Source organism: Dipodomys merriami, unplaced genomic scaffold, assembly GCF_024711535.1.
Source record: "Dipodomys merriami isolate MVZ:Mamm:240054 unplaced genomic scaffold, mDipMer1.0.p SCAF_42, whole genome shotgun sequence".
Taxonomy (NCBI): domain Eukaryota; kingdom Metazoa; phylum Chordata; class Mammalia; order Rodentia; family Heteromyidae; genus Dipodomys; species Dipodomys merriami.
In genome coordinates, this window is record NW_027205826.1 from 480,940 (window position 1) to 502,489 (window position 21,550).

General features: G+C 59.0%; 1 protein-coding gene across 2 annotated transcripts; it reads left to right on the top strand.

Annotated features, from left to right (window-relative positions):
- Positions 1-679: 679 nt before the first annotated feature.
- Lgals3bp (galectin 3 binding protein) lies at positions 680-5,848 on the top strand. 2 transcript variants are annotated; one of them, XM_069992855.1, is made up of 4 exons: positions 680-777; positions 2,629-2,700; positions 2,951-3,197; positions 4,486-5,848. In XM_069992855.1, the coding sequence occupies exons 2-4, from the start codon at positions 2,649-2,651 to the stop codon at positions 5,600-5,602; spliced, it is 1,416 nt and encodes a 471-aa protein (XP_069848956.1). In that variant the 5' UTR covers positions 680-777; positions 2,629-2,648; the 3' UTR covers positions 5,603-5,848. The 2 variants fall into 2 exon arrangements, with proteins under 2 accessions (XP_069848956.1, XP_069848957.1); XM_069992856.1 differs by having other exon boundaries at positions 735-801.
- The last annotated feature ends 15,702 nt before the right edge of the window (positions 5,849-21,550 follow it).

Consider the following 21,550-nt stretch of genomic DNA (forward strand, 5'->3'; position numbering starts at 1 on the left):
ACACCTGGGGAAAAGGTCACGGAAAATTGACCGCTGCAAGGCCTGTGGCCCACCTCTCCTGGGCTCGAGGTTTCTCGTGGGGGACTCAGGACCCCGGCCCCAGCCTGAGGCTGCACACAGCTCTGGGCCTTGGCTGTTTGTGACACACAGGTAGGAGCATGTGCAGCTCCAGGGCTGAGCACAGGGGGCTCCCCAGGAGGAAAGGAGGCACTGATTACACGCAGGGGATGGCTGGGTGGGAGCCAGCAGCGCTGGGGACGTCCACTGGCCGGCTGCGTGCATGCGCTGTAGGGACCGTCAGGAGAGAACACGTGGAGCGTGACGGGCCAGGTTCGCAGCCTCCCTGGGCACCTTGTCCCCAGGGCTCAGGCCTCCCCGCCCCTGGAAGGAGTCGGAGTCACCCAGCATCTGGACAGGATTCCCTCCATGTCCAGGGCTCCATGAACTGCTTGCAGTTGAACTTAGGCACTAGCCGGTGCGTTAGCCCCGGGAGACACCTGGAGGGCTGGGTCAGCACCCAGAGCCGCCGGTCAGGCTGCCAGTGCCGGCTGTCCCAGAGCCGCAGCTCCTCAGCGCCTGCTGCTCCCATCTTCCCTTCTGGCCCCACTTCTGAGAAAGAAGTGGGCCCAAGGTCTCTTGTCTGCAGCCAACCCCAGAAGAAGGTCTGGTCATGTGGTTTCTGCAAATCGAAACTAGACGGGGCTTTCTGAGCATTTCCTGGGACCAGCCCAGCACAGTCCATCCCTGGAGGACTGCAGCCCCAGCGGCACTCGGCAGGTGAGCTCCGCCTCTGGCTCTCAGGTGGGAAGGCAGTGTCACGGGGGAGGGGCACCTTCCTGTTTACACCCATGCCTGCAGGGGGTGGGGGTCCGGAGCCCCTGAGTCTGGGAACCATCTCTGTTAGGCCTCAGGCCTCTGCCAGCAGTTGGGCAGGCTCTACACCACGCAGAGGCCCACCCAGAGGGGCGAGCTAGTTGGAGTTCGGCCCTCGGCCCTCTCTTGGGTCTGTACATTCCAGCCCAGGTCTGAGCATGTCTGAATGCAGAACTCCTTTTCCTAATTTGCACAAAGGTGCCATGAATGCCGGCACAGGAATCCTTGTCCCAACCTCCCTGGGTAGGAGTCAGCCACCATCCAGAGCTCAGCTACATCCGACCCGGGCCAGGGGTTGGGCCCCAGTCCCAGGATAAACAAAGCTGGTGACCACAGCGCTCACTTGCCCTGGCCCCTCTGGGACTAACTGAGGTTTCCCAGGACACAGCACCCCTGTGAGAACGCTGAGATGGTCTCAGAGCAGGCGTGGAGTGTCCTGACACCCCCAGCCTCCATGAAGGCTGTGGAAGGAAGGCCCCCCCGGGCTCTCAAGCCGTGCAATGGGGAGCAGACTAACTTCTCCGCTTGAGCTCCTTTGTTTGTGAAGTAGGGTTCTTTCCCAGGGGTCACAGTAAGTCCCAGGGCAGCTGTACTGGAGAGGGGCAGTGGCAGGGACCCCTGGTTCCAGTACAGAAGGATGAGGAGTTTCGATTCCATGCTTCCTGCCATTCTATGCATGCGGCCCCGGCTCCTCACGCTGAGCAGCATGAACCAGGCTAGAAGTCAAGAAGCAAGCACCCGCCGTGTGGTACTCACTACCTGGGGGGGTGGAGACAGAGCAGGGGCAGGAAGGAGAAAACCACAGTTTAAGGCCAGTCCGGGAAGAAAAGTTTGAGAGACTCCGTCTCATTTAATGGCTGAGCACAGTAGCTCACACCTGTGATCCCAGGCAGGCAACACAGTAGCTGGATATGTTGATACGCACCTGTCATTCCAGAGACAAGGGGACGTGTAAATAGCAGGATCTCAGCCCAGGCCAACCAGGATATAAAATAAGACACTAACCTGAAATAACCTAAGCCAAAAATGGCTAGAGGTATGGCTTAAGTGGTAGAACACCTACCTGTTTTGCAAGCATAAGGCCCTGAATTCAATCTCCAGTACTGTAAGAAGAGGAGGGGGAAAGGGGGAGGAGGAGGAAGAGGAAGAGGGGAAGGGGGAGAGGAGAAAGAGGAGGGGGAAGAAGGGGAAGATGAAGGGGAGGAGGGGGGAGAGGAGGAGGAAGAAGAGGGGAGGGGGAGGAGGCCTCAAGAACTGAACAGGAGTAATGGGCCAGTGAGGTGGTGCACATCTGCCGTCCTAAATATTCATGAAGTGGAGGCAGAAGGATCAAGATCTGAGGCCAGCCCTGGTCAAGACCTTACTTGGAAAATAATTAAGGCAAAGAGGACAGGGAGCGTGGCTCAAGTGGTAGAGCAGATCCTAGCAAGTGTGAAGACCAGAGTTCAAACTCCAGCATCTAAAACAAACAAGTGAAGGTGTGGCTCAAGTGGTAGAGCACCAGCCTTGAGGTGAGAAAAGCCAACCGCCCTCTCAGTTCTCCTTTCTACTTCTAGAAAGCCCACCAGTCCTGTCCCCTCCCCCAGCCCACCTGCCCCACCCTCCAGACTTCAGCATGGACCCCCCTCAGCAGCCCGAGCTCTTCAGGAGAGGCACGCCTGACGCCCCAGCCCTTTGGGAGCTGGGAGGCAGGGTGGACAGATGGACAGAAGGACAGAGCAGAGCAGGGCTGAGGGCCGCTTCCTTCTTCGGCAGGCTTGGCGTCCACGTGAGACATGGCGCTCCTGTGGCTTCTCTGGCCGTGGCTGCTGGCCTCGAGGATGCAAGGTGAGGGGCAGCTGGGAGCCGGTCTGAGCGGAGAGCTGCGGAGCCCCCACAGCCCCGCTCTGCAGAAGCAGAGGACCCAGGAGGGGCCTGGCTTGGGCGGGGGCCTGGGCCTGGTCCCTTGAGTACCAGCAGGCCAGCAGGTACTCATGTGGACATTTCCAGGAGGGTAAGAATGGGGTTTCGGGTCTCAGAGTAAGTAAGCGGCCGAGCCCTGGCCCTCACGGCACGCGGCCGCCGGTGTCCCTGCCAGGAACCGGAGGTGATTATGTCCTCGACCTCTCCTGGGAGCTGCCTGGAGCCCTGGCTCAGATCTTCGACAGCCAGCAGGACTGTGACCTGTTCATCCTGGTGAGGGGGCAGGTAGAGCTCCACTTCTGCGCCCACCGGCTGATCCTGGCTGCCAACCCCGAGGCCCAGGCCCTGTGGGGGGAGCCGGGCCCGAACGTCACCATGAGCGTGGACTCCGAGTGTGCGCCCTACATGAAGGACCTCATCAGGTAAGCCAGATGCACTCTCCCTTCCAGAAGCATCCGCCAGAACAAGGGGCCAGGCAGTGCACGCAGCTGACGAGAACACAATCACACGTGCGCACGCGCGCGCGCGCACACACACACACACACACACAACACACAAGAGCTGTGTGCACAGCTGCTACCAGGTCTTGAGAGTCCCTTACAGACAAGGAAGGTGAGACGCACGAAGCTGAGCCTGCAGCCCCAGGAGAGCGTCCACCCCGTCCGGGTGTCTGTCTGTGTCTCCCCACGAGAGAACTGCATGGCTTTGTTTTCTAAAACAGAAATTTTTTTGAAGATTTTTTGTTGTTGTTGGTCGTGGGGCTTGAACTCTGGGCCTGGGCGCTGTCCCTCAGCTCTTTAGCTCAAGGCGAGCACTCTACCTCTTGAGCTACAGTGCCACTTCTGGTTTTCTGGTGGTTTATTGGAGAGAAGAGTCTCACAGAGTTTCCTGCCTGGGCTGACTTTGAATCACAATCGTTGGATCTTAGCCTCCTGACTAGCTAGGATGACAGGCGTGAGCCACTAATGCCCAGCAACTTTTTTCTTTTTTGGCTAGTGGTAGGGCTTGAACCCAGGGCCTAAGCACTGTCCCTGAGCTTGTCTATGCTCGAGGCTAGTACTCTACCACTTGAGCCACAGGGCCACTTCCGGTTTTTGCGTAGTTCATTGGAGATAAGAGTCTCATGGGGACTTCCCTGCCTGGGCTGGCTTCAAACTTCCATCCTTAGATAGTCTCTTTAGAGAGGGCTGGTGGAGGCCTGTCCCTGCCCCGAGTGGGCAGTGACGTCCCCAGCAGGGACCCGTGGATGTGGCCGAAGAAGGTCTGCATACAGGAAGGACGGGGTGGAGGCCCTCTGCCTGGGCTGGTGGACACAGTGAAAGCAGAGGCTGCCCACCGTCCGGTGTGGATGGGCGCCCGCCCGAACCCAGCAGGGCCGCAGGGGTCTAGCGTGGACATGCTGCGGGACGGAGGGTCGGAGCCCTGTGCAGGACCAGCTCACGCCCTCCAGCCACGTCCAGGGTGACGGTCACTGCAGTGGCTGCCGCTGTGGCCACCCCCTCCCCATGGCCCAACATGAGATGTGGGGCTTGCACTGTGGGGAGACGCAGGCACTGGCACCGCAGCATGTGGGGTGGGTTCTCAGTGGGTTGGTGGCGAGGTCACAGTGGACCGCCATGTTGGGGACGCCCAGGGTATGGCTGTTGTCCTGTGGGGCGGCCATCACTGTCTCTGCCTCCACCCCTCCCCTGCCCTCCCTCCACCCCCCAGGTACTTCTACTCCCGGAGGATCGAGGTCTCCCTGTCATCCGTCAAGTGCTTCCACAAGCTGGCCTCTGCCTTTGGGGCCACCGAGCTGCAGGCCTACTGTGGACAGCTCTTCGCCACCTTCCTCCCCGAGGACCCGTCCTTCCACAAGGCCCTGGATCTCTACGCCTATGCGCAGGCCTCCGGGGACCCCGTGCTGGAGGAGCTGTGCGTGCATTTCCTGGCCTGGAACTTGGAGAACCTGACCCAGGCCGAGGTCTGGACAAGCATCCCCCAATCCTTACTGGAGGCCCTGCTCCCCAGGAGCGAGCTGGCCGTGTCCAGCGAGCTGGCCCTGCTGCAGGCCGTCGACGTGTGGAGCCGGGAGCAGGGCGCCTCCCTGGGGGACGTGGAGGGCCTGGTGGAGCACATCCGGTTCCCCATGATGGCGCCCGAGGACCTCTTTGAGCTGCAGTTCACGCTGCCCCTGTACCAGAGGCACGAGGTGCTGTTCCAGAGCAAGATCCTGCAGGCTCTGGAGTTCCACACGGTGCCGCTGCCGCTGCTGCTCCGGCACTACGGCCTCAACCTCACCTCCGAGGCCTACATGCCCCGCGCCTACACCGCCGCCAACTGGAGCGCGTCCATCACCAACGGTTCCTGGGCCGCACATGCCCAGTGGGACTATCCTTCCAAAGGTCCATTTGTCTACAGAAAACAACTGGGCTACAGATACAGCTATCTCTCTTCTCCCTACCAGTCCTTCCAGACCCCCCTGCACCCCAGCTTTCTCTTCCGGAACCAACTGGTCTCCTGGTCTCTCGTCTACCTGGGACGGATGCAAGACTGCTGGAACTATGGCTTCTCCTGCACCTCCGAAGAGCTCCCGGCCCTGGGCCTCACGCGCTCCGGTGCCTGGGACCCCACCATCGGCTACGACAACAAGGCCCTCATGCTCTGCGACGGGGACCTCGTGGTGGACGTGGCCGACTTCCAGGGCTCCAAGGCCCCCATCCCCAGCGCCCTGGACACCAACAGCTCCAGGAGAGCCTCGTCCTTCCCCTGTGCCTCGGGGTCATTCAGCAGCTACCAAGTGGTCATCCGCCCCTTCTACCTCATCAACTCCACCGGCCTAGAGTAGATGGTGACCCGAGGTGGGGGGGGGACGCCAGGAGAGGTGCGGGGAGCCGCAGGGTCCCCCCCTTCTGCCTCCCTCCCCTTCCACAGCCACCTCCCCCACCAGCCACCAGGTGTCCCCCTGCTCCCATCCATCTCCCTGAGCTTACAGAAATTACTAGAAAGTTTGTGCTGGTTTTCGGGGACCTCCGGGGTGCAGCCTGTGTTACCCCCATTGCTGCTTCCGGTCATTAAAATCTCATCGCCCTTCTCCGGCGTGTGTTTGTGCAGGGAGGGGTGCTGGGCTTAGCCAGGCGTGGATGTGTTTGGACGTCAGACGTGTGGGTGCTGGTGAGTGGGAAGGAGCTGGGGGCCAGCAGGGGAAACGGGCAAGAAAAACGGAAGCCCCAGTCTGGGGTGGGGGGGAGGGTTGCAAAGAGAGAAGTGGGCTGGGGGGGCCGGGGGGCGCAGAGTAGCCAGGGCCGCCCTGTTCCCTGCCCCCTTAGACCAGGGAGGTCTCTGCTGGGCCGGGGAGGCTGAGGAGGAGCGGCCTGGGCAGGGTCTCTCCTCTGCCAGCCATTGCATGGGTGTCCAAGGAAGAGGGACAAAGCGTCACGTCTCCGCGTGACACTCATAGTGAAGAACTGGAACCAGCCGGCGTCAGCCGGCAGCTTGACCACAAGTAAGAGTCACACACAGGGGGTGAGGGTGGGGCAGAAGAGGCGTGTGTGGGGAGGTGCTGGGAGACCCATGGGGGGCTGAGCCAGGGCGTGGGTCTGGACACCACGGTCTGCACGGCAGCGGGGATTCTAACATGGCCTTTCCAGAGCCCGGGCAGGGGGAACGGGGCCTGACCAGGCAGAGGCCAGGGCCGGCCCTTCTCCCTCAGGCTCAGAGAAAACTTGACTCCAGAGCCAGATGGTGGCCAGACCCCCCTCCCCACTAGCCCAGGCTAGCGGCTGAGGCTGCAGGCCTGAGCGCCTGGCCTGGCTGGGCCGTCTGAGGTGTCTGCAGTGCTGGGGGTGTGGGAAGCGTTCTCTAAACTATGGCCCTCGGAAATGGCCCGCAGCCTCCCGAACCTGGGGAGCGAGATCGCGGCTTTCTGGGGTGTGGGGATGGAAAGCACACTTCACGTCAGGATTTCTGGATTCCTGTCTCTGCCTCACCCTGAGGAAGTCTCCGGTCCCCAGGGAGTCTGGCTTGCTGCGGACCTGTCCAGCAGATCCATAGCCCCGCCCCCAGCCCTCCACCTGCACACAAGGCCAGACCTCTCTGGAGGAGGCACTGTGCCCCCCGCTGTTTGGCTGTAGCGTCACATTGTGAAAACATGGAACACCAAGGACGCGTGTGGGAGTTTTCCTTATATTCTAACAGGGGAAGAAAGCAGGGGGGCTGCCGGTGGGCAAATCACCACTGTCTTCACCTGGAACCATCAGCCTCAGCTGACTGTGGTCCCCAGTGGCTGCTGGGGTTCTGGCCATCACATCTGTCTTTCAGGCAACAGATGGAGGTAGCAGAAAAGGATACCTATCAGCCAAGACTGTCTATTTAAGTTTTCTTCCTAGCCTACTATGCACTGGATCAAACTGTGCTCAGTTTTCAGCTTCCCCTTGTGCTGCCTCTGTGTGAGATCTGAGCCATACAAAGTGTGACCTTTCGGTGGGTGATTTGGGTGCGAGCTGGGGATTGGAGCTTGTGCCAATCCCTCTGATTCTCCCCCAGCTGGTCAGAAGCAGCCCCCTCTCCATACAGCCTGCGAGCATTAGCTTCTGGTTTTCCATGTTGGGCCTCTGGAGAGGCCAGCCCGCCAGGGCAGTGACAGATCCTAGGGTGCAGAAACCATGCCATGGGTGAGTAGCACACACAAAGCCGAGCCCACTGGCGCGGCGAGGAGCTTGATTTGCTTAGACGCCCAGGTGATCCCTGCCCAGCGAGCTGCTGGACGCTCTCCTTTGCTGCACCGCAGAAGGCTGAGGGCTCTGCGCTCCCCAGGCACCCCCCTCCACGGAGATGACTCCCCACTGTCTTCAACTTCACACAAGGGAACGCGGCGCCATTGGTCCCGTTACTCTGGTAGACAGCCTAGAAATTCACGCTATGATTCGACTACGCAATCGTTAATCAGTCTGTTGTGCGTTAGGGTTGTTTACATTTAGGTTATCTTGGATACAACGCAGGATACATGTTTTAAGTAAATACGGAGTGGAGTGCGTACTATGTGCTTGGAGCTACGATGAACACTTTCTGTCGAGTGTGGCTTTCCAGTCTGAGGCATGTCTTGGGACAGTGTATCTTTCACTGTGGTAAAAGGTACTTCACCAAGTTTCTCTCTGAGCCCTGTTTGTGGTTGTCATTTATTTTCTCACACCAGGGTTTGAATTCAAGGTCTTGAGCTCACTGAGCTCTGCTTGCATGGCTGGTGCTCTACCACTTGAGCCATGCCTCCAGCCTGACTCTTTCTGGTTATTTTGGTGAAGGAGTCTTACAGATTTTTCTTCCCAAGGCTGGCTCAAACAACGATCCTCCTCAGTAGTGAAGATCGCATGCTTGCGCCACTCCTAATGGCTCATTGGGCTACGAATTCATCGATGGGTGAACACGTCACTGAAGTTAGTGTGCTCAGAACCAGGGCACTTCTCCAAAGCCTGGCACCAAGACTTCCACACAGGAGCCCTTGGCCGGGGGTGGGGGTGGGGAACACTATATTTTTGGACATTTACACCATAACTGACTTTGAAATGACCGATTGCTTTTTATTCTTCCTGCTGTCCTCAGGCTTTTCTGTCCAGAAACCCAACCTCTACTCAAGTCTTGGAACGCTTCATTTTACGTCATGACGCACTTCCCCGTTCCAGAATTACAAAACAAGGCCCACGAAGATCTTTCAAGTCACGTTGAGGTCCCGCCAGCGGTGGAGGAGGAGGCCTGGACCAGGAGGTCCGGGGAGATCAGAGCCTCCGCTCGCCTCGGTGGCTGCCGGGAACGCCAGCCTCGCCAGCTGGGAATGACTGACCCTTTGCGGCCCCTCTGCACAGGAAGGACACCTCGCGCATGGAGGAAGTGTGTTACGCCGCCACCGTGTGAATACCATCCAGCTGGGGAGAAGGGTCCTCGCTGGAGACAGGATAGCGCTATGAGGAGACCGCATCTCGCGAGAGCTGCCCACGGAGGCCGAGCCCCTGGCAGTGACCTCCTCGCCCCTCCACTTACCAGTCTGGGTGGACAGGGCTGGCAGGGTGTGTTGTGGGGGGAGGGTACAAAACCTGCATTAGCTTCTCTGGGGAAGAAGCTCCCCGTGGGTCCCTCCTGCTGTGCATATAGCTCCCCCAAAGTGCTCTCCTCCTTGCTGGGTGCCAGCGCCTCACACCTGTCACCCTGGCTACTCCAGAGTTGGAGATCTGAGGGTCAAAGTTCAAAGCCAGTCCAGGCAGGAAAGTCCTATCTCCAGCTAACTAGCAAAAAGCTGGAGGTGGAGGTGTGGCTCGAGGGGTAGAACAGCAGCCTTGACAAAAACCAAGCCCCAGTTCCTGTATGAGAAAAATAACGATAATAATACCAGAAAGTTCTGTCCTTCCTTACAGCTCCGCATCAGACGCAGGCCGTACCTGGCTGGCGTGGGGCCGGGCATGCGGGAGCTTCCTGGCCCCGGTGCCCCTCACCCCGCCCGTCCGGCTGCGAGGAAGGTGGCTGGGCCTGGGCCTCCGTGGGAGCTGGACAGAAAAGGTCTGATGTGGCAGCAGCTGATCTAGGAGTGAGCGCAGCTGGTGGCGCCAAGCCCGCGAGGTTACACAACAGCAGGGTGGCGGGCCGCCAGCGTTGCTGGTGTCCCACGCCCTGCCCGTGAGTGTCCCCAGGGTGAGTCCCCAAGGCCCGCAGGGGAGAGCGCCGGGGGCTCCAGGGGACCAGGGCTGGGATGTCGTGAACAATGAAAAACACACAGCTGCCCTTCGTCCCTGTGTCTGGCTCTGAGCTCCTCAGACCTTTGGGGGCTTCCGGGGGAGGGGGGCAGAGGTGGGCATTCTGCCAACCTCGCCTGCACTTACGCTGGCGCGGGGAGCCCCAGAGCCTCGCCCCAGGCAGCCTCAGGATGGGGGGACAGCTGAGTCCGTCTCCAGTGGCCGTGCTAGGCTGGACCCACAGACCCCACAGCAAAGGACCGGGGCTGGGGCGGGGGTCGCCGGGCTGGTGAACATTCCAGACTGCACAGGAAGAGCATCTCTGCCCCGAGGCCTCCGGACCTTTACCTGTGTGCTCGAACCTGCGGCCATTCCTGTGTGTCTGACATGGTTGGTAATAAACCAGCAAAGGCAAAACAAGTGGACGCTGGTTCTGTGAGCCGCTCTGGGTAATGACTGAGCATGAGAGAGAGACAGAGAGAGAGAGACAGAGAGAAGAGAGAGAGAGAGAGAGAGAGCAAGAGCGAGAGCGAGAGCGAGAGCGAGAGAGAGAAGGAAATTGGGCCAGTGGGACAGGGGTGGGGGCGCCGGGCTCCGGCGGCTCAGGCCGGACTTGGGGAGTCTTGCCGAGCAGCCCTTTCTCTGGCTCAGCATGGGCTCAAAGCAGTTCATTGGGGCTGGGCTGGGAGGGGACGCCCGGAGAAGGGGCAGGGTCACCTGGCGTGAAGGAGGCAGAGCAGCAGCTCTCCTCAGCTGAGGCCGTGGAGCCGTGAGAGAAAGGTGAGCGGGAAGCAGGCCGGGCAGAAGGAAGCAGCTGTCTGGGTTGGGCTGTGGCCTAATGAGAGCCAAGGAGAGGGTGCCCAGGCCCAGGGGCTCAGAAGGCCAGCGCCTCAGGGACAGAGCAGCTGCATTTGCTGGGGACCGGCGTGGGGCCCCACAACCAGGCGTGGTTGGGCTGGGGCTGAGCATCCGAGGCCTGACCCCTCCAGGCTCTGCCTCCCTGAACGGCGCTCCCCGAGCACTTCGAGAATCCTTCTGTGTCCCAATCCCCACCCTCACCACGCACCCAAAGCCACCCTCCCTCCAGGGGAGCTGTGATGTGGGGACAGACAAAGGGACACACAGCCCCGCGTCATGTCCGTCATGGGCCGGGCCGGGCTCAGGGGCAGCTGGGCACACATCTGGAACCCACCAAGCCAGCTTTACAAGAAGACCTACCTCCTCCCCCCGACACCCACCCCCACCCCCACCCCCAGGCCTCCCCCCACACCCCCACCCCCACGCCTCCCCCCACACCCACCCCCCACCCCCACGCCTCCCCCCATTCCTCCCCCCCACACCCACCCCCACACCCACCCCCAGGCCTCCCCCCACACCCACCCCCCACCCCCACGCCTCCCCCCATTCCTCCCCCCACACCCACCCCCCACACCCACCCCCAGGCCTCCCCCCACACCCCCACCCCCACGCCTCCCCCCACCCCCACCCCCACACCTCCCCCCCAGGCCTCCCCCCCACACCTCCCCCCCACCCCCACACCCACCCCCAGGCCTCCCCCCACACCCACCCCCCACCCCCACGCCTCCCCCCACACCCACCCCCCACCCCCACGCCTCCCCCCATGCCTCCCCCCCACACCTACCCCCCACACCCACCCCCAGGCCTCCCCCCACACCCCCACCCCCACACCTCCCCCCAGGCCTCCCCCCACACCCCCACCCCCATGCCTCCCCCCACACATACCCCCACCCCCCCACCCCCACGCCTCCCACCACACATACCCCCACCCCCACACCCCCCCACCCCCACCCACCCCCACGCCTCCCCCCACCCCCCCACCCCCACACCCCCACTCCTACCCCCACCCCTCCCCCCACCCCCACCCCTCCCCCCACCCACCCCCACGCCTCCCCCCATACCCCCACCCCCACCCCCCCACTCCCACCCCCACGCCTCCCCCCATACCCCCCCACCCCCTCCACCCCCCACACACACACCCCTGGACGGCTAGCTGAGCTCCTCACCCCAGGCCATCCTCAGGCCCTCCCGCTCCAGTGAGAATCCGCTGGGTTGGCTTAGCGAGAATCACCTGTGCCCCACGGTCCCTCTCACGCTGCTGTCACCCACGGCCCCCACCTGCTCCCTGGCTAGGGTCTCCACTCGCAGGATAGAGCCCAGTGCTGTCCCCACTTCAAGACCGGAGAGGCAACGGACAAGCCCTCCTTCTGAGTGTGCATCCAGCTGCAAGTCCTCCGTCTGACTGGCTGCAGTGGAGAGGCCAGGGCCGGCGGGGCTGCCCTGTGCCCACCCCCATCCGCCAGCCCCAATCCCCACGTCTGGGCCGTACAAGCTCTCTGCATATGACTTCCCTTTGCCTGCAACGCTCTCCTCCTTCTCACTCTCGTCCTACACGCTCAGCCTTTGCACCCTGGACCACCGGGCCCTGCTGGAAGAGGCCCGAGCCTCTGCTTTTCTAGCTAGTCGCCGGTCACACCATGGCCACCGGTCGGTCCTCAGGCCATTCCTTGGGGACCAGGGCTGTAGCCTTCATGACACCTGAGAGAGCCTGTCCGTGTCCCCAGGGTCACAGAACGCCACATGCACCCACAGGGCACAGCTGACCCCCACCTCACCTCGGCCACACAGGGCCGAGTTCACCTTCTCAAGTAGGACAGAGTGGAAATGTAGTTAGAGCTGAAGTCGCTGCTGGAAGAACCCCAGAGGTTCCACCAAGAGATCCCGGCATGGGGTATGTGCCACCCAGACCTCCGTCCACCCTCGTGTCCGTGTCTGTACCTGGGGGGGGGCGTGACTTGGCATCTGACTTTCCATTGAGTCACTCAAGGAAGGAGTGAGCAGGCGGTGACACACAGGGACAGCTGTCTCAATCAGAGTCCTCCATGGGCCCCATCAGCAGGACACGCGCCAGCCGTGCGAGTCCTCGGGGTGGCACCCATCTACCGAGTCAGACACCCGGGCTGGAGGGCCAGGCCGCCACCTGTGCTTGCAGAGCCTCGCGGAGCTCCGGGCCGCCGCTGGTGGCTGGTTGCTGGCTGTGTGATAGCTTCCAGGAGCTCTGAAGGCTGCCATGCCCCCCGAGTCCCCCACTTCCTCTCCTCAGACCAGCTCTGTCTGCTGCCCCGGCCCTGCCCACCGGCCTGGGAGCTGGGCCAGAGGAACCAGGGAGCTGGTCACGTGTTGGGAGCAGGGACCACTCCACAAAGAGGGGGCGGCCGCTGGAGATGGCGGAGAGGAGACAACAGCATCTCCTGGTTGAGGCTGCCCCCCACCTTCTGTGGGAACACTCCTGGGAGCAGAGAGGGCCAGGCAGGGCCGGGGTCACCCTGAGAAGCTCTCTGTCCCTGTCCCCCCTCCTCGATCGCTGGGTAACTGCTTCCCATTGGCCAGCCTCCACCTTCAGTGGAGCCTCAGTTGCAGCCAAGCCAGGAGGATGGCAGCACAGGAGTGGTGTTACCATGGCAACATAAAGATTTTTTGGGGGGGGGCGGTAATGGTAATCAGGGCTGGGCCTGACCTCGGCTGCCATCTTCCCCGGGCTGCTGGCTTTCTGATTCCCTGTCCCTTCACCGGGACCACCCTTGGGCCTTGCCACTGGACCAGCCTGGGAGCTCTGGCACCTGTGAGATAAACAACTCTGAAGTGCCCTGTCCCGGGAAACTAGCTCAGAGGCTCCCTGCTCCAAAGCCCACGGAGCCAGCACCGTGCTCCTGCGTACTCTGGATGTCCTGTCCCCCGACCCAACGCCATCCTCTCCCCCCACCCCCGAATCACTCCGTTCCTGAAGCCAGGCCTGTGGAGCAGGGCGGGGGGGGGGGGAGCGGGGAATCTCAGAGTAGGGTGGACACCACAAAACAAAAGGATGGAGCGTTGGCATCCCTGCCAGGCCTCTGAGCGGTGTGACTTTACACTGAGCCTTCGCTTGGTTCTCTGAAGCAGGTGCGCACAGATCGGAAATTCAGCCCACAGAGCTCCCCAAATCACAAGGTCAGGGTTTTGGAGAAAGGGAAACAAAGGTTAAGTAAAATGAGGATCATGTGAGGTGCTATCTTAGAAAGAGGCGCAGTCCTCCCTGAGGGGAGGGGGAAACGCAGGCTTCCGCAGCGAGCTTGCACCCCGTGGCGGCCTTGGGCTCCTTGGTTTCCCAGTGTCCTTGGGTGAGTCCCCAGGATTGTATCCTTGCTGTGCAAACGTTCCTCCGTTCCTGTGGTCAGCAAGATAAGCGGAGGACAAGGAGGCCTGGCCCGGAGCTGTAGGGTCATTTTTTAATTCCCTGGCATGAGGAAGTGGAGGATGGAGAAAGAGAAGCAGGAAAACATCGCTGCGTCACTCAAGACCTCCACAGCAGCAGTGGGCGGCACGCGTGCGTGTTGTCCTGTTACCGCGGCCCCTCCCCAGGGTATACTCAGTGCTCAGAGACACAGGTTGAAACCCTAGAGCCACCCAGGACTGGCCGCAGACTCTAGACCGTGCTTGCTCCACGTTTGGGGTTCGGCCTCCAACGCTATCTATAAGGCTTTGCCTCGGCAGGAACAGAGGAGGGGGTGGGACGAGGGGAGATGCCCGGGGAGCCGGGGCGTCCTCCCTGGAGGCCTGGGCCTGGGAACAGCATGGACAACACAGACCACAGGTCAGGCTAGGCCTCAGATGGTTTCTTACTATCCTCCCGAGGCTGGCCTCCAATTCCTGGGCTCTCCAGATCCTCCTATCTCAGCCTTCAGAGAGCCAAGGTTGTAGGCATGAACTACCACTCCTGGCTAAAGCTTCAGTTAAGAATAATCTTCAGAAGAGGTGACACTGATTGAGACACATTGTACTAGCAAACTGATGTATTAGCAGGGCACCAGGAGCTCACGCCTGTCATCCCAGCTACTCAGGAGGCTGAGATCTGAGGATCACACTTCAAAGCCAGCCCCAGGCAAGAAAGTCCATGAGACTCTTATCTCCAATTAACTAGCAAAAAGCCGGGAGTGGACCTGTGGCTCCAAGTGGTGGAGTGCTAGCCTTGAGCGAAAAAACTCAGGGACAGCGCCCAGCCCTGAGTTCAAGCCCCAAAACAGACCAAAAAAAAATTGATACATTAAATTGAAATCCTTTTGTACAATGACTTCGAGATGATAAAAAAAATAAATGTAAACAAAAAGCATCCTTTTCTTCCTTTGGAGACAGCAAGGGGGTCTAGGCCAGGAGTGAGCAAACCTCGGGGCTCCTGTGTTTGCTCCTTTTCAGAGTTGAGGCCTGGGCAGACAGGCCTTGGGAGGGAATCTCAAAACTGGGTCTTGGGGATCTGACCTTAACCCCCTGGGGACATGGGACACACACTCCCAGCCAAGGAAGGAGAGCCCACGGGAGTCCCTGGGTTTGTCTGGGTGACCAGGGCTCATGGTCCCAAGGGCTGAGGATTCAGGTTGTCACCTGGTCCTGACTGCGTAAACCCTGTCACTGTCCCCACAATAAAGATGTTTGGGCAGGGCCTGGAGTGTGCCCTTGGGCAGACTCGTGGGGACAGGGGTCCTGAAGGACCGGGAGGAAGGAAATTGCCAATTCATTGGCAAAACACCAAAGTGGAGACGTGACTCAAAGGCTACAGCCCTGGGGGGGGGGGGGACCAAGAATGCAAAGCTCCAAGTTCAAGTCCCAGTATCTGGCTTGCCATTCTGGTTTTATTTGTCAAGATTAAGCTTTCGCAAGCCTGGTTTCCTCCCGCTTACCAGGCCCGCCACACAGCTCCAGCACAAAAACAAATCCCACTGAGATCACCATAGAAGGCCTGGGAAGATAGCAGAGTGTTCTTCGAATGTTCCTGAATGTGTCTTCCCCTCCCAGCCCTCCCCCTCCGGTACCAGGACTCCCTGGTCACAGCATGTGATTCTCTGGTCCCTAGGAACGGGCTGCTTGGGGGAGCCGAGTTCAAAGGCCAGGGCCAGCCAGGGGTCTAACTGAGAGGAAGCCTCAGACTGGAGAGAGAGGAGCTGACTGTGGGAAAGGACGCACCTTGGACAAACTGAACTTTTTCAGCGGACAAAGCGGCCACTGTCCCCTGCATTGTGGCTAGCTTTCCCCAGCAAACCACCGACTCCGCAGGCCAAGCCTGAAGCATGGTTCGAGGTCTTACACAACAGTGGCCGACAAGTTCCAGGGTGCCTCCCTTCAGGAGCCCCACGTGGTACCCTGACTGTGGACATTTTCCTGTAGTGCCCACAGGAGCAAAAGCCCACAGGGCCCGAGTTCTCTGCCTGTCCTCACGCAGCTGTGGTGATGCCTGGCTTCAGTCTGCTGTCTGTCAACGTCCTTCGCAGGACTATCAATCAGCATTGCCCAAGATGCTGACTCACTCAGGCAGACACTGAGGACTGGTTCCCCCTGACCAGCCAGCGCCCTAAGGTGGACACTCACAGGCCAGCTGTGGCCGAGGGAGGAGACTTTCACCCAGATGAACACTGACTGCCTTTTCTATTTCAATAAAATGATTCCTACAGAAATGATTGGACAGGTTTTTGGCAAATTGAGGGTGAGGGTGTGTGTGTGTGCGTGTCCAAACTGTCCACCCCACACAGCCGAATCCAACACAAGGAAGGATGGAGGGCCGTGGGTTGCCTATCAGGGAGGGAGAGGCCACACAGCATCACATCTACCAAGATGCCCTGGCACCCATGGCTCATATCGGTGAGGCTAGCTACTCAAGAGGCTGAGATCTAAGGACTGAGGTTCAAAGCCAGTCTAGGAAGACAAGTCTGGGAGACTCTTGTCTCCAATGAACCATCAAAAAGCCACTGCTGGGCTGAGAAGGTGGCTCAATGGTAGAGCGCTTGCCTAACATGCATGAAGCCCTGGGTTCCATTCCTCAGCACCACATACACAGAAGTGGTGCTGTGGCAGCTTTGAGCAAAAGAAGCTCAGGGACATTCCCAGGCCCTGAGTTCAAGCCCCAGGACTGGCACACACACACAAAAAAGTCACTGCCTTGAGTAAAAAAAGCCAACCAAGAGCTCAAGGCTCTGAGTTCAAGCTCTGGTACTGGTACATGCACAGATAAACACCTATACACACACACACACACACACACACACACACACACACACACACACACACACACACACACACACACACACAGAAGCCACCACAAGGGAATCAGCAGAGGGTGGAGGTATGAGCACTAAGTCTTGAGGCCACAGCTGTGATGTGTCTCTCTGTACCCCACATCTGCCCACCAAACACTCCCTTTATACAGAGAACAAAGCACCCTCCCCTGCTACCTCCTGCACCGCTGCGGGACGGAGGCTGGGATGGGCGGGGCTGGATGGACAGAGGCTGTAGGCCGCATCACCAAGGCAGTCTCCAGCCTTGTGCCTTCCAGGCTGCCTGCTTTCCTCTGTGGCCTGAAAGCAAGGCTGTCTGTCTGGCCTGAGTGGGAGAGCGGGAAGAGCCTGTCAGACCCCAGACTCGGGGACAGAGGTGGGAAGCTGCCGTACACAGGGGGCCACGGGCAGCCCTCGGGGATCATGGGACAGGCAACATCCGGTGGATGCTGCTCAAGCAAACCGCTCATTCTGGGGGAACAGTGAACACTTCGGCAACAGGCCAACAGGTGGCGATTGTGGGGCGACCCCCCCCATGCAGTCACACCCCTGCATGCACCAAAGCCCTCAGAACTAGCCCCAGAAGCGCCAGCCCCCAGGGAACATGCAGGTTCCACGAGGCCAATCAACTGGAGGAGACAAAACGGAACTCCGCCCTGCTGTCTGCGTTAAAACTGCCCTCAAAATGGGGGCTGGGAAGGCGGCTCAGGGGTAGAGTGCTTGCCTCGCATGCATGAGGCCCTGGGTTCCATTCCTCAGCAGAAAAAGCCAGAAACAGCACCGTGGCTCAAGGGGTAGAGCGCTCGCCTTGAGCTGAAGAGCTGAGGGGCAGCGCCCAGGCCCAGAGTTCAGGCCCCCGGCCGACAAAGATAAATAAATAAAATTTTAAAAGATGAGCACCAGTCTACAACACGACTGGAATCTTGGGGAGCTTCAGTGAGCACGCTGCCTTCAGTGTTCTGCAACACCCATGTGTCACGCCCAGGCCCCCCTCGGTGTCCCCCAAACCATCTCCTCCTCACCTAGCGGGCTTGACTCCCGTCTTTCCGCCCTCCCTCTGGCCTGGTTTAAATCTGTTTGCTCGTTTGCCAGCCAAGCTGTTTCCAGCCCAAAGCGTGAGGCCCTGTTCTCACCTTCTCCTGGAGTGTGTCTCCCTCCTCAGCTGTAGCAAACACTCCAGGCGGGGCGCTCCTGTCCCTCGGGAGCCCCTGGGGCAGCTGGCGGTGACACTGTCTTCCACCTCATCCCCTCTTCCTGGTTAGATCCGGGTCCTGGCTTAGAGAAAAGAAGGGTGAGGAAAAGGCAGGCCATGCTCAGCAGTCAGGGTTGGTGGCCAGAGTCTCTGGTCACTCTGGGGTGCGGGGCAGGGCAGGGGGCTTCCTGGGAGCCGGTGGGAGGAGCCATTTCTAGCCCCACCCCCTGCTCACTTGCCTCCCTCAGCTGTCTGCCCCAGTGCTCTCTGGCCTGTAGCGAAGTGGTAGGGCTGGGGGCGGGAGGGGGAAGCCCTCGTGTGCCAGCTCTGGTGTTACCATGCCAACCTCCCACCTGCCCATCAATCAGCAGGCTCCCGCCTGACCTCCTGCCCACCAAGCTGTTCTATCACAACGGCTTCTTGTCTCTGACTGCTCAACGCAATCCACCTTCAAGGCCCAAAGTCACAATTGCTCTGTGTGCGTGCGCGCGTGTGCACATGTGCACGCTTGTGTCCATACTGGGGCTTGAACTCAGGGGTGGTGATCTACCTCTGGAGCCACAGCTCCACTTCTGGAGCTTTGCTGCTTGTTAATTGGACATAAGAATCTTATAGACTTTCCTGCCTGAGCTGGCTTCAAACCTTGATCCTCAGATCTCAGCCTTCTGAGTATCTAGGATAACAGGTGTGAGCCACCGTGCATGCACGCGTGTGCCCACCCTGCCAGAGAGGACTTAGGGCCTTGACTAAAAGTTACACGTCCACTGTGGCTCGGAGGACTGTACTAAGGCTGGGGCTGGGCCTGCAGTGTGACAGGCTTGCCGTGGCCGCCGCTCAGCAAGTTCTGAGCTAAGCAGCCTGCTTTTGATTCCCGATCTCACCAGAGCCAGTATCACAGAGGACTTGCCCTGGGCTGGAGCCTCGCCCGGAGCTGGCAGGACCCCAGTTTCCAAATGAGGAGGCAGAAATGGCGACGTCACACAGCACACAGGCACGGTCCCCAAGCCCCAGCTCTTGGTGACACAAAACATCTTTCTGTACCGAATGACAGTGGAATTTGACCTGGACAGTAGTTGGGTGAGGATGGCAGGCATTCCACGGGGGGTAGGTAATAATGTTCCAGATGTCTCCCCTTGCCCATCCAGGAAACTTCAAGGCTTGGGGGGAACTTCTAAGCCTTTAACTCCAGCAGACACCTTAAGCAGAGGCCTGAAGAATCCAGCAACTGATTGAGCGCAGATAAGACTCCTTGCGTGACCATTTGGCTACATCCTCAGCTCTGGAGATGAGCACAGACCATGCACACAGCTGTGAGACTCTGAGCTGTCACAGAAGACAGGGACTCAGACAGCAGAGTGGCCAGCCTGGCTTTGTCCCAAGAGAAAAGTCTTGTGTGCAAAGATAAGGTCTCATGGAATAAAGTTAGCCACTTCTCTACCCCAAAGAGCGGGTAAACCTACAGCATTTGAAACAAAACAAAAATAAACAAACAAACAAAACCTCACCAGCAACACAGTTGTTCTGAATTGGCTTGGAAAGGCCTGGGATTCACTGGCAAAATAATCCATTGGAAGCCAGATGCCAATGGCTCACGCCTGTAATCCCAGCTACTTAGGAGGCTAAGATCTGAGGATTGTGGTTCAAAGTCAGCTAGGAGAGAAAAGTCTATGAGACTTTTATCTCCAATTAACCAGTAAAAAAGCCAGAAATGAAGCTGTGGCATAGAATTCAAGCCCCAGCGTGGGCACACGTGTGCATGCATGCGCACACACGCGCGCGCACACACACACACACACACACACACACACACACACACACACACTTCAGGGTAGAACAGGGGCTGGCTCTAGGGGAAGACTGCTTGCTTAGCAAGCATGAAGCCCTGAGTTGAATCAGTTACCATCCCCCACCCCTGCCCTGTGTTCAGGGTAAATATTGATCAAACAGAATTGATCATTCGCTCTCTTTTTTTTTTTTTTTGTCGGTCATGGGGCCTGAACTCTGGGCCTGAGCACTGTCCCTCAGCTCTTCAGCTCAAGGCTAGTGCTCTACCACTTGAGCCAAAGCACCACTTCCAGCTTTTTCTGCTTATGTGGTGCTGAGGAATCGAACCCAGGGCCTCAGGCATGCAAGGCAAGCACTCTACCACTGAGCCACCTTCCCAGCCCCAGAATTGATCATTTTCAAGGTAAGTACCTTACTAGTCTTACCCCTTGTGGGTAGATTTGAGGTTTTTCACAAGCTTTTTTGTGATTCAATGGGAAAGCACCTGCTTACCAAGTTCAAGGCCTTGAGAACCCCCCCTCCCCACCCCCAGCCACGTGCTGTGGCTCATGCCTGTAATCCTTGCTATTTGGCAGACACAAGTGGGGAGGATCACAGTTGGAAGGCAACCTAGGCTAGAAAGTTTGCCGGACCCACCCCATCTCAACCAATAAAAAGCTGGGTTCAGTGATACATGCCTGTCACCCCAGCTACGTGGGACACCTAGATAGGAGATCTTGTTCCAGGCTGCCAGGCAGAAATCAAGATCCTACTGGAAAAAATAATGAAAGCAAGAAGGGCTGGGGGCATAGTTCGGGAGGCAGAGCTTAGAGAACAAATGCCCGGGTTCAGCCCCAGTACTGCCAAAGAGAAACAGTTTCACTTCGTAGTGGCATCAGGTTGGGCTAGGATGCCTCTGCATTGACTGTGACAGTGACGGTGAGCCCGGCCCTCCCCCCTACTCCCCTCCCCCTCCCGTTGACTCCTGGGAACCCTCAGCTCTGAGTAATAAATGCGCCTCTCGGCGGGAACATGTGTTTCCAATCTTCCTCTCCGAGTGAGTCACCGCCAACAGCTGCTGCTGGCTCCAGCCACCCCGACTCAGGCTCACCTCAGACCCGCTGACCGCCAGCCCCGCCCCCTCCCACGCCCGCGGCCCGCGTCCTCCACCCTCCCCTTCCCACATGCCGGCCCTTCCACCTCCACAGCCCACCTCCTCCCCGAGCCTCTGCCACGGCCCTGGCATCACCACTGCCGTGTACATCCTGGTTGGTGTGGAGCAGGGGAGGAGACCTTTTGCCCCATCCCCCCTCTGCTTCTGCAGGGTTTTGGCACATGATAGTGCCCAAGAATACCTGTTGAATGAATGAACTATAACTTAAGAATATATAGTGTGGCCGGGCATTGGTGCTCACCCCTGTAATCCCAGCGACTCAGGAGGCTGAGGTCTGAAGATTGAGATTCAAAGACAGCCTGGACAGGAAAGTCCATGAGACTCTTATCTCCAGTTAACCACCAAGAAGCCAGAAATGGGGGTGTGGCTCAAGTGGTACAGCTCTAGCCATGAGTAAAAAAGTTCAAGGACAGGCATCCAGGCCCTGAGTTTAAGCCCTAGGACACACACACACACACACACACACACACACACACACACACACACACACACACACACACCACACACCACACACACACACACACACACACACACACACACACACACACAGAGAAAGAAAGAGAGAAAGAAAGAAAGAAAAGTAGAAGGGGAAAAAAGAGAGAGAAAGAAAGAAAGAAAAAGAAAGAAAGAAAGAAAGGAAGGAAGAAAGAAAAGGAAGGAAGGAAAGACAGAAAGAGAAGAGGGGAGAGAGGGAGGTTAGGAGGGAGAGAGGGAAGGAAGGAAGGAAGGAAGGAAGAAGGAAGGAAGGAAGGGAAGGAAGGAGGGAGGGAGGGAGGGAGGGAAGGAAGAAAGAAACTGTGTGGTTGGGTGCAGTGGCTCATGCTTGTAGCCCTAGTTACCTACTTGAGAG

Coding starts and splice junctions, on each gene's coding strand:
- Lgals3bp (XM_069992855.1), top strand. CDS start 2,649: ATGGCGCTCCTGTGGCTTCTCTGGCCGTGGCTGCTGGCCTCGAGGATG. Junction 2,701..2,950: donor GCTGGCCTCGAGGATGCAAG/GTGAGGGGCAGC, acceptor TGTCCCTGCCAG/GAACCGGAGGTGATTATGTC. Junction 3,198..4,485: donor TACATGAAGGACCTCATCAG/GTAAGCCAGATG, acceptor TCCACCCCCCAG/GTACTTCTACTCCCGGAGGA.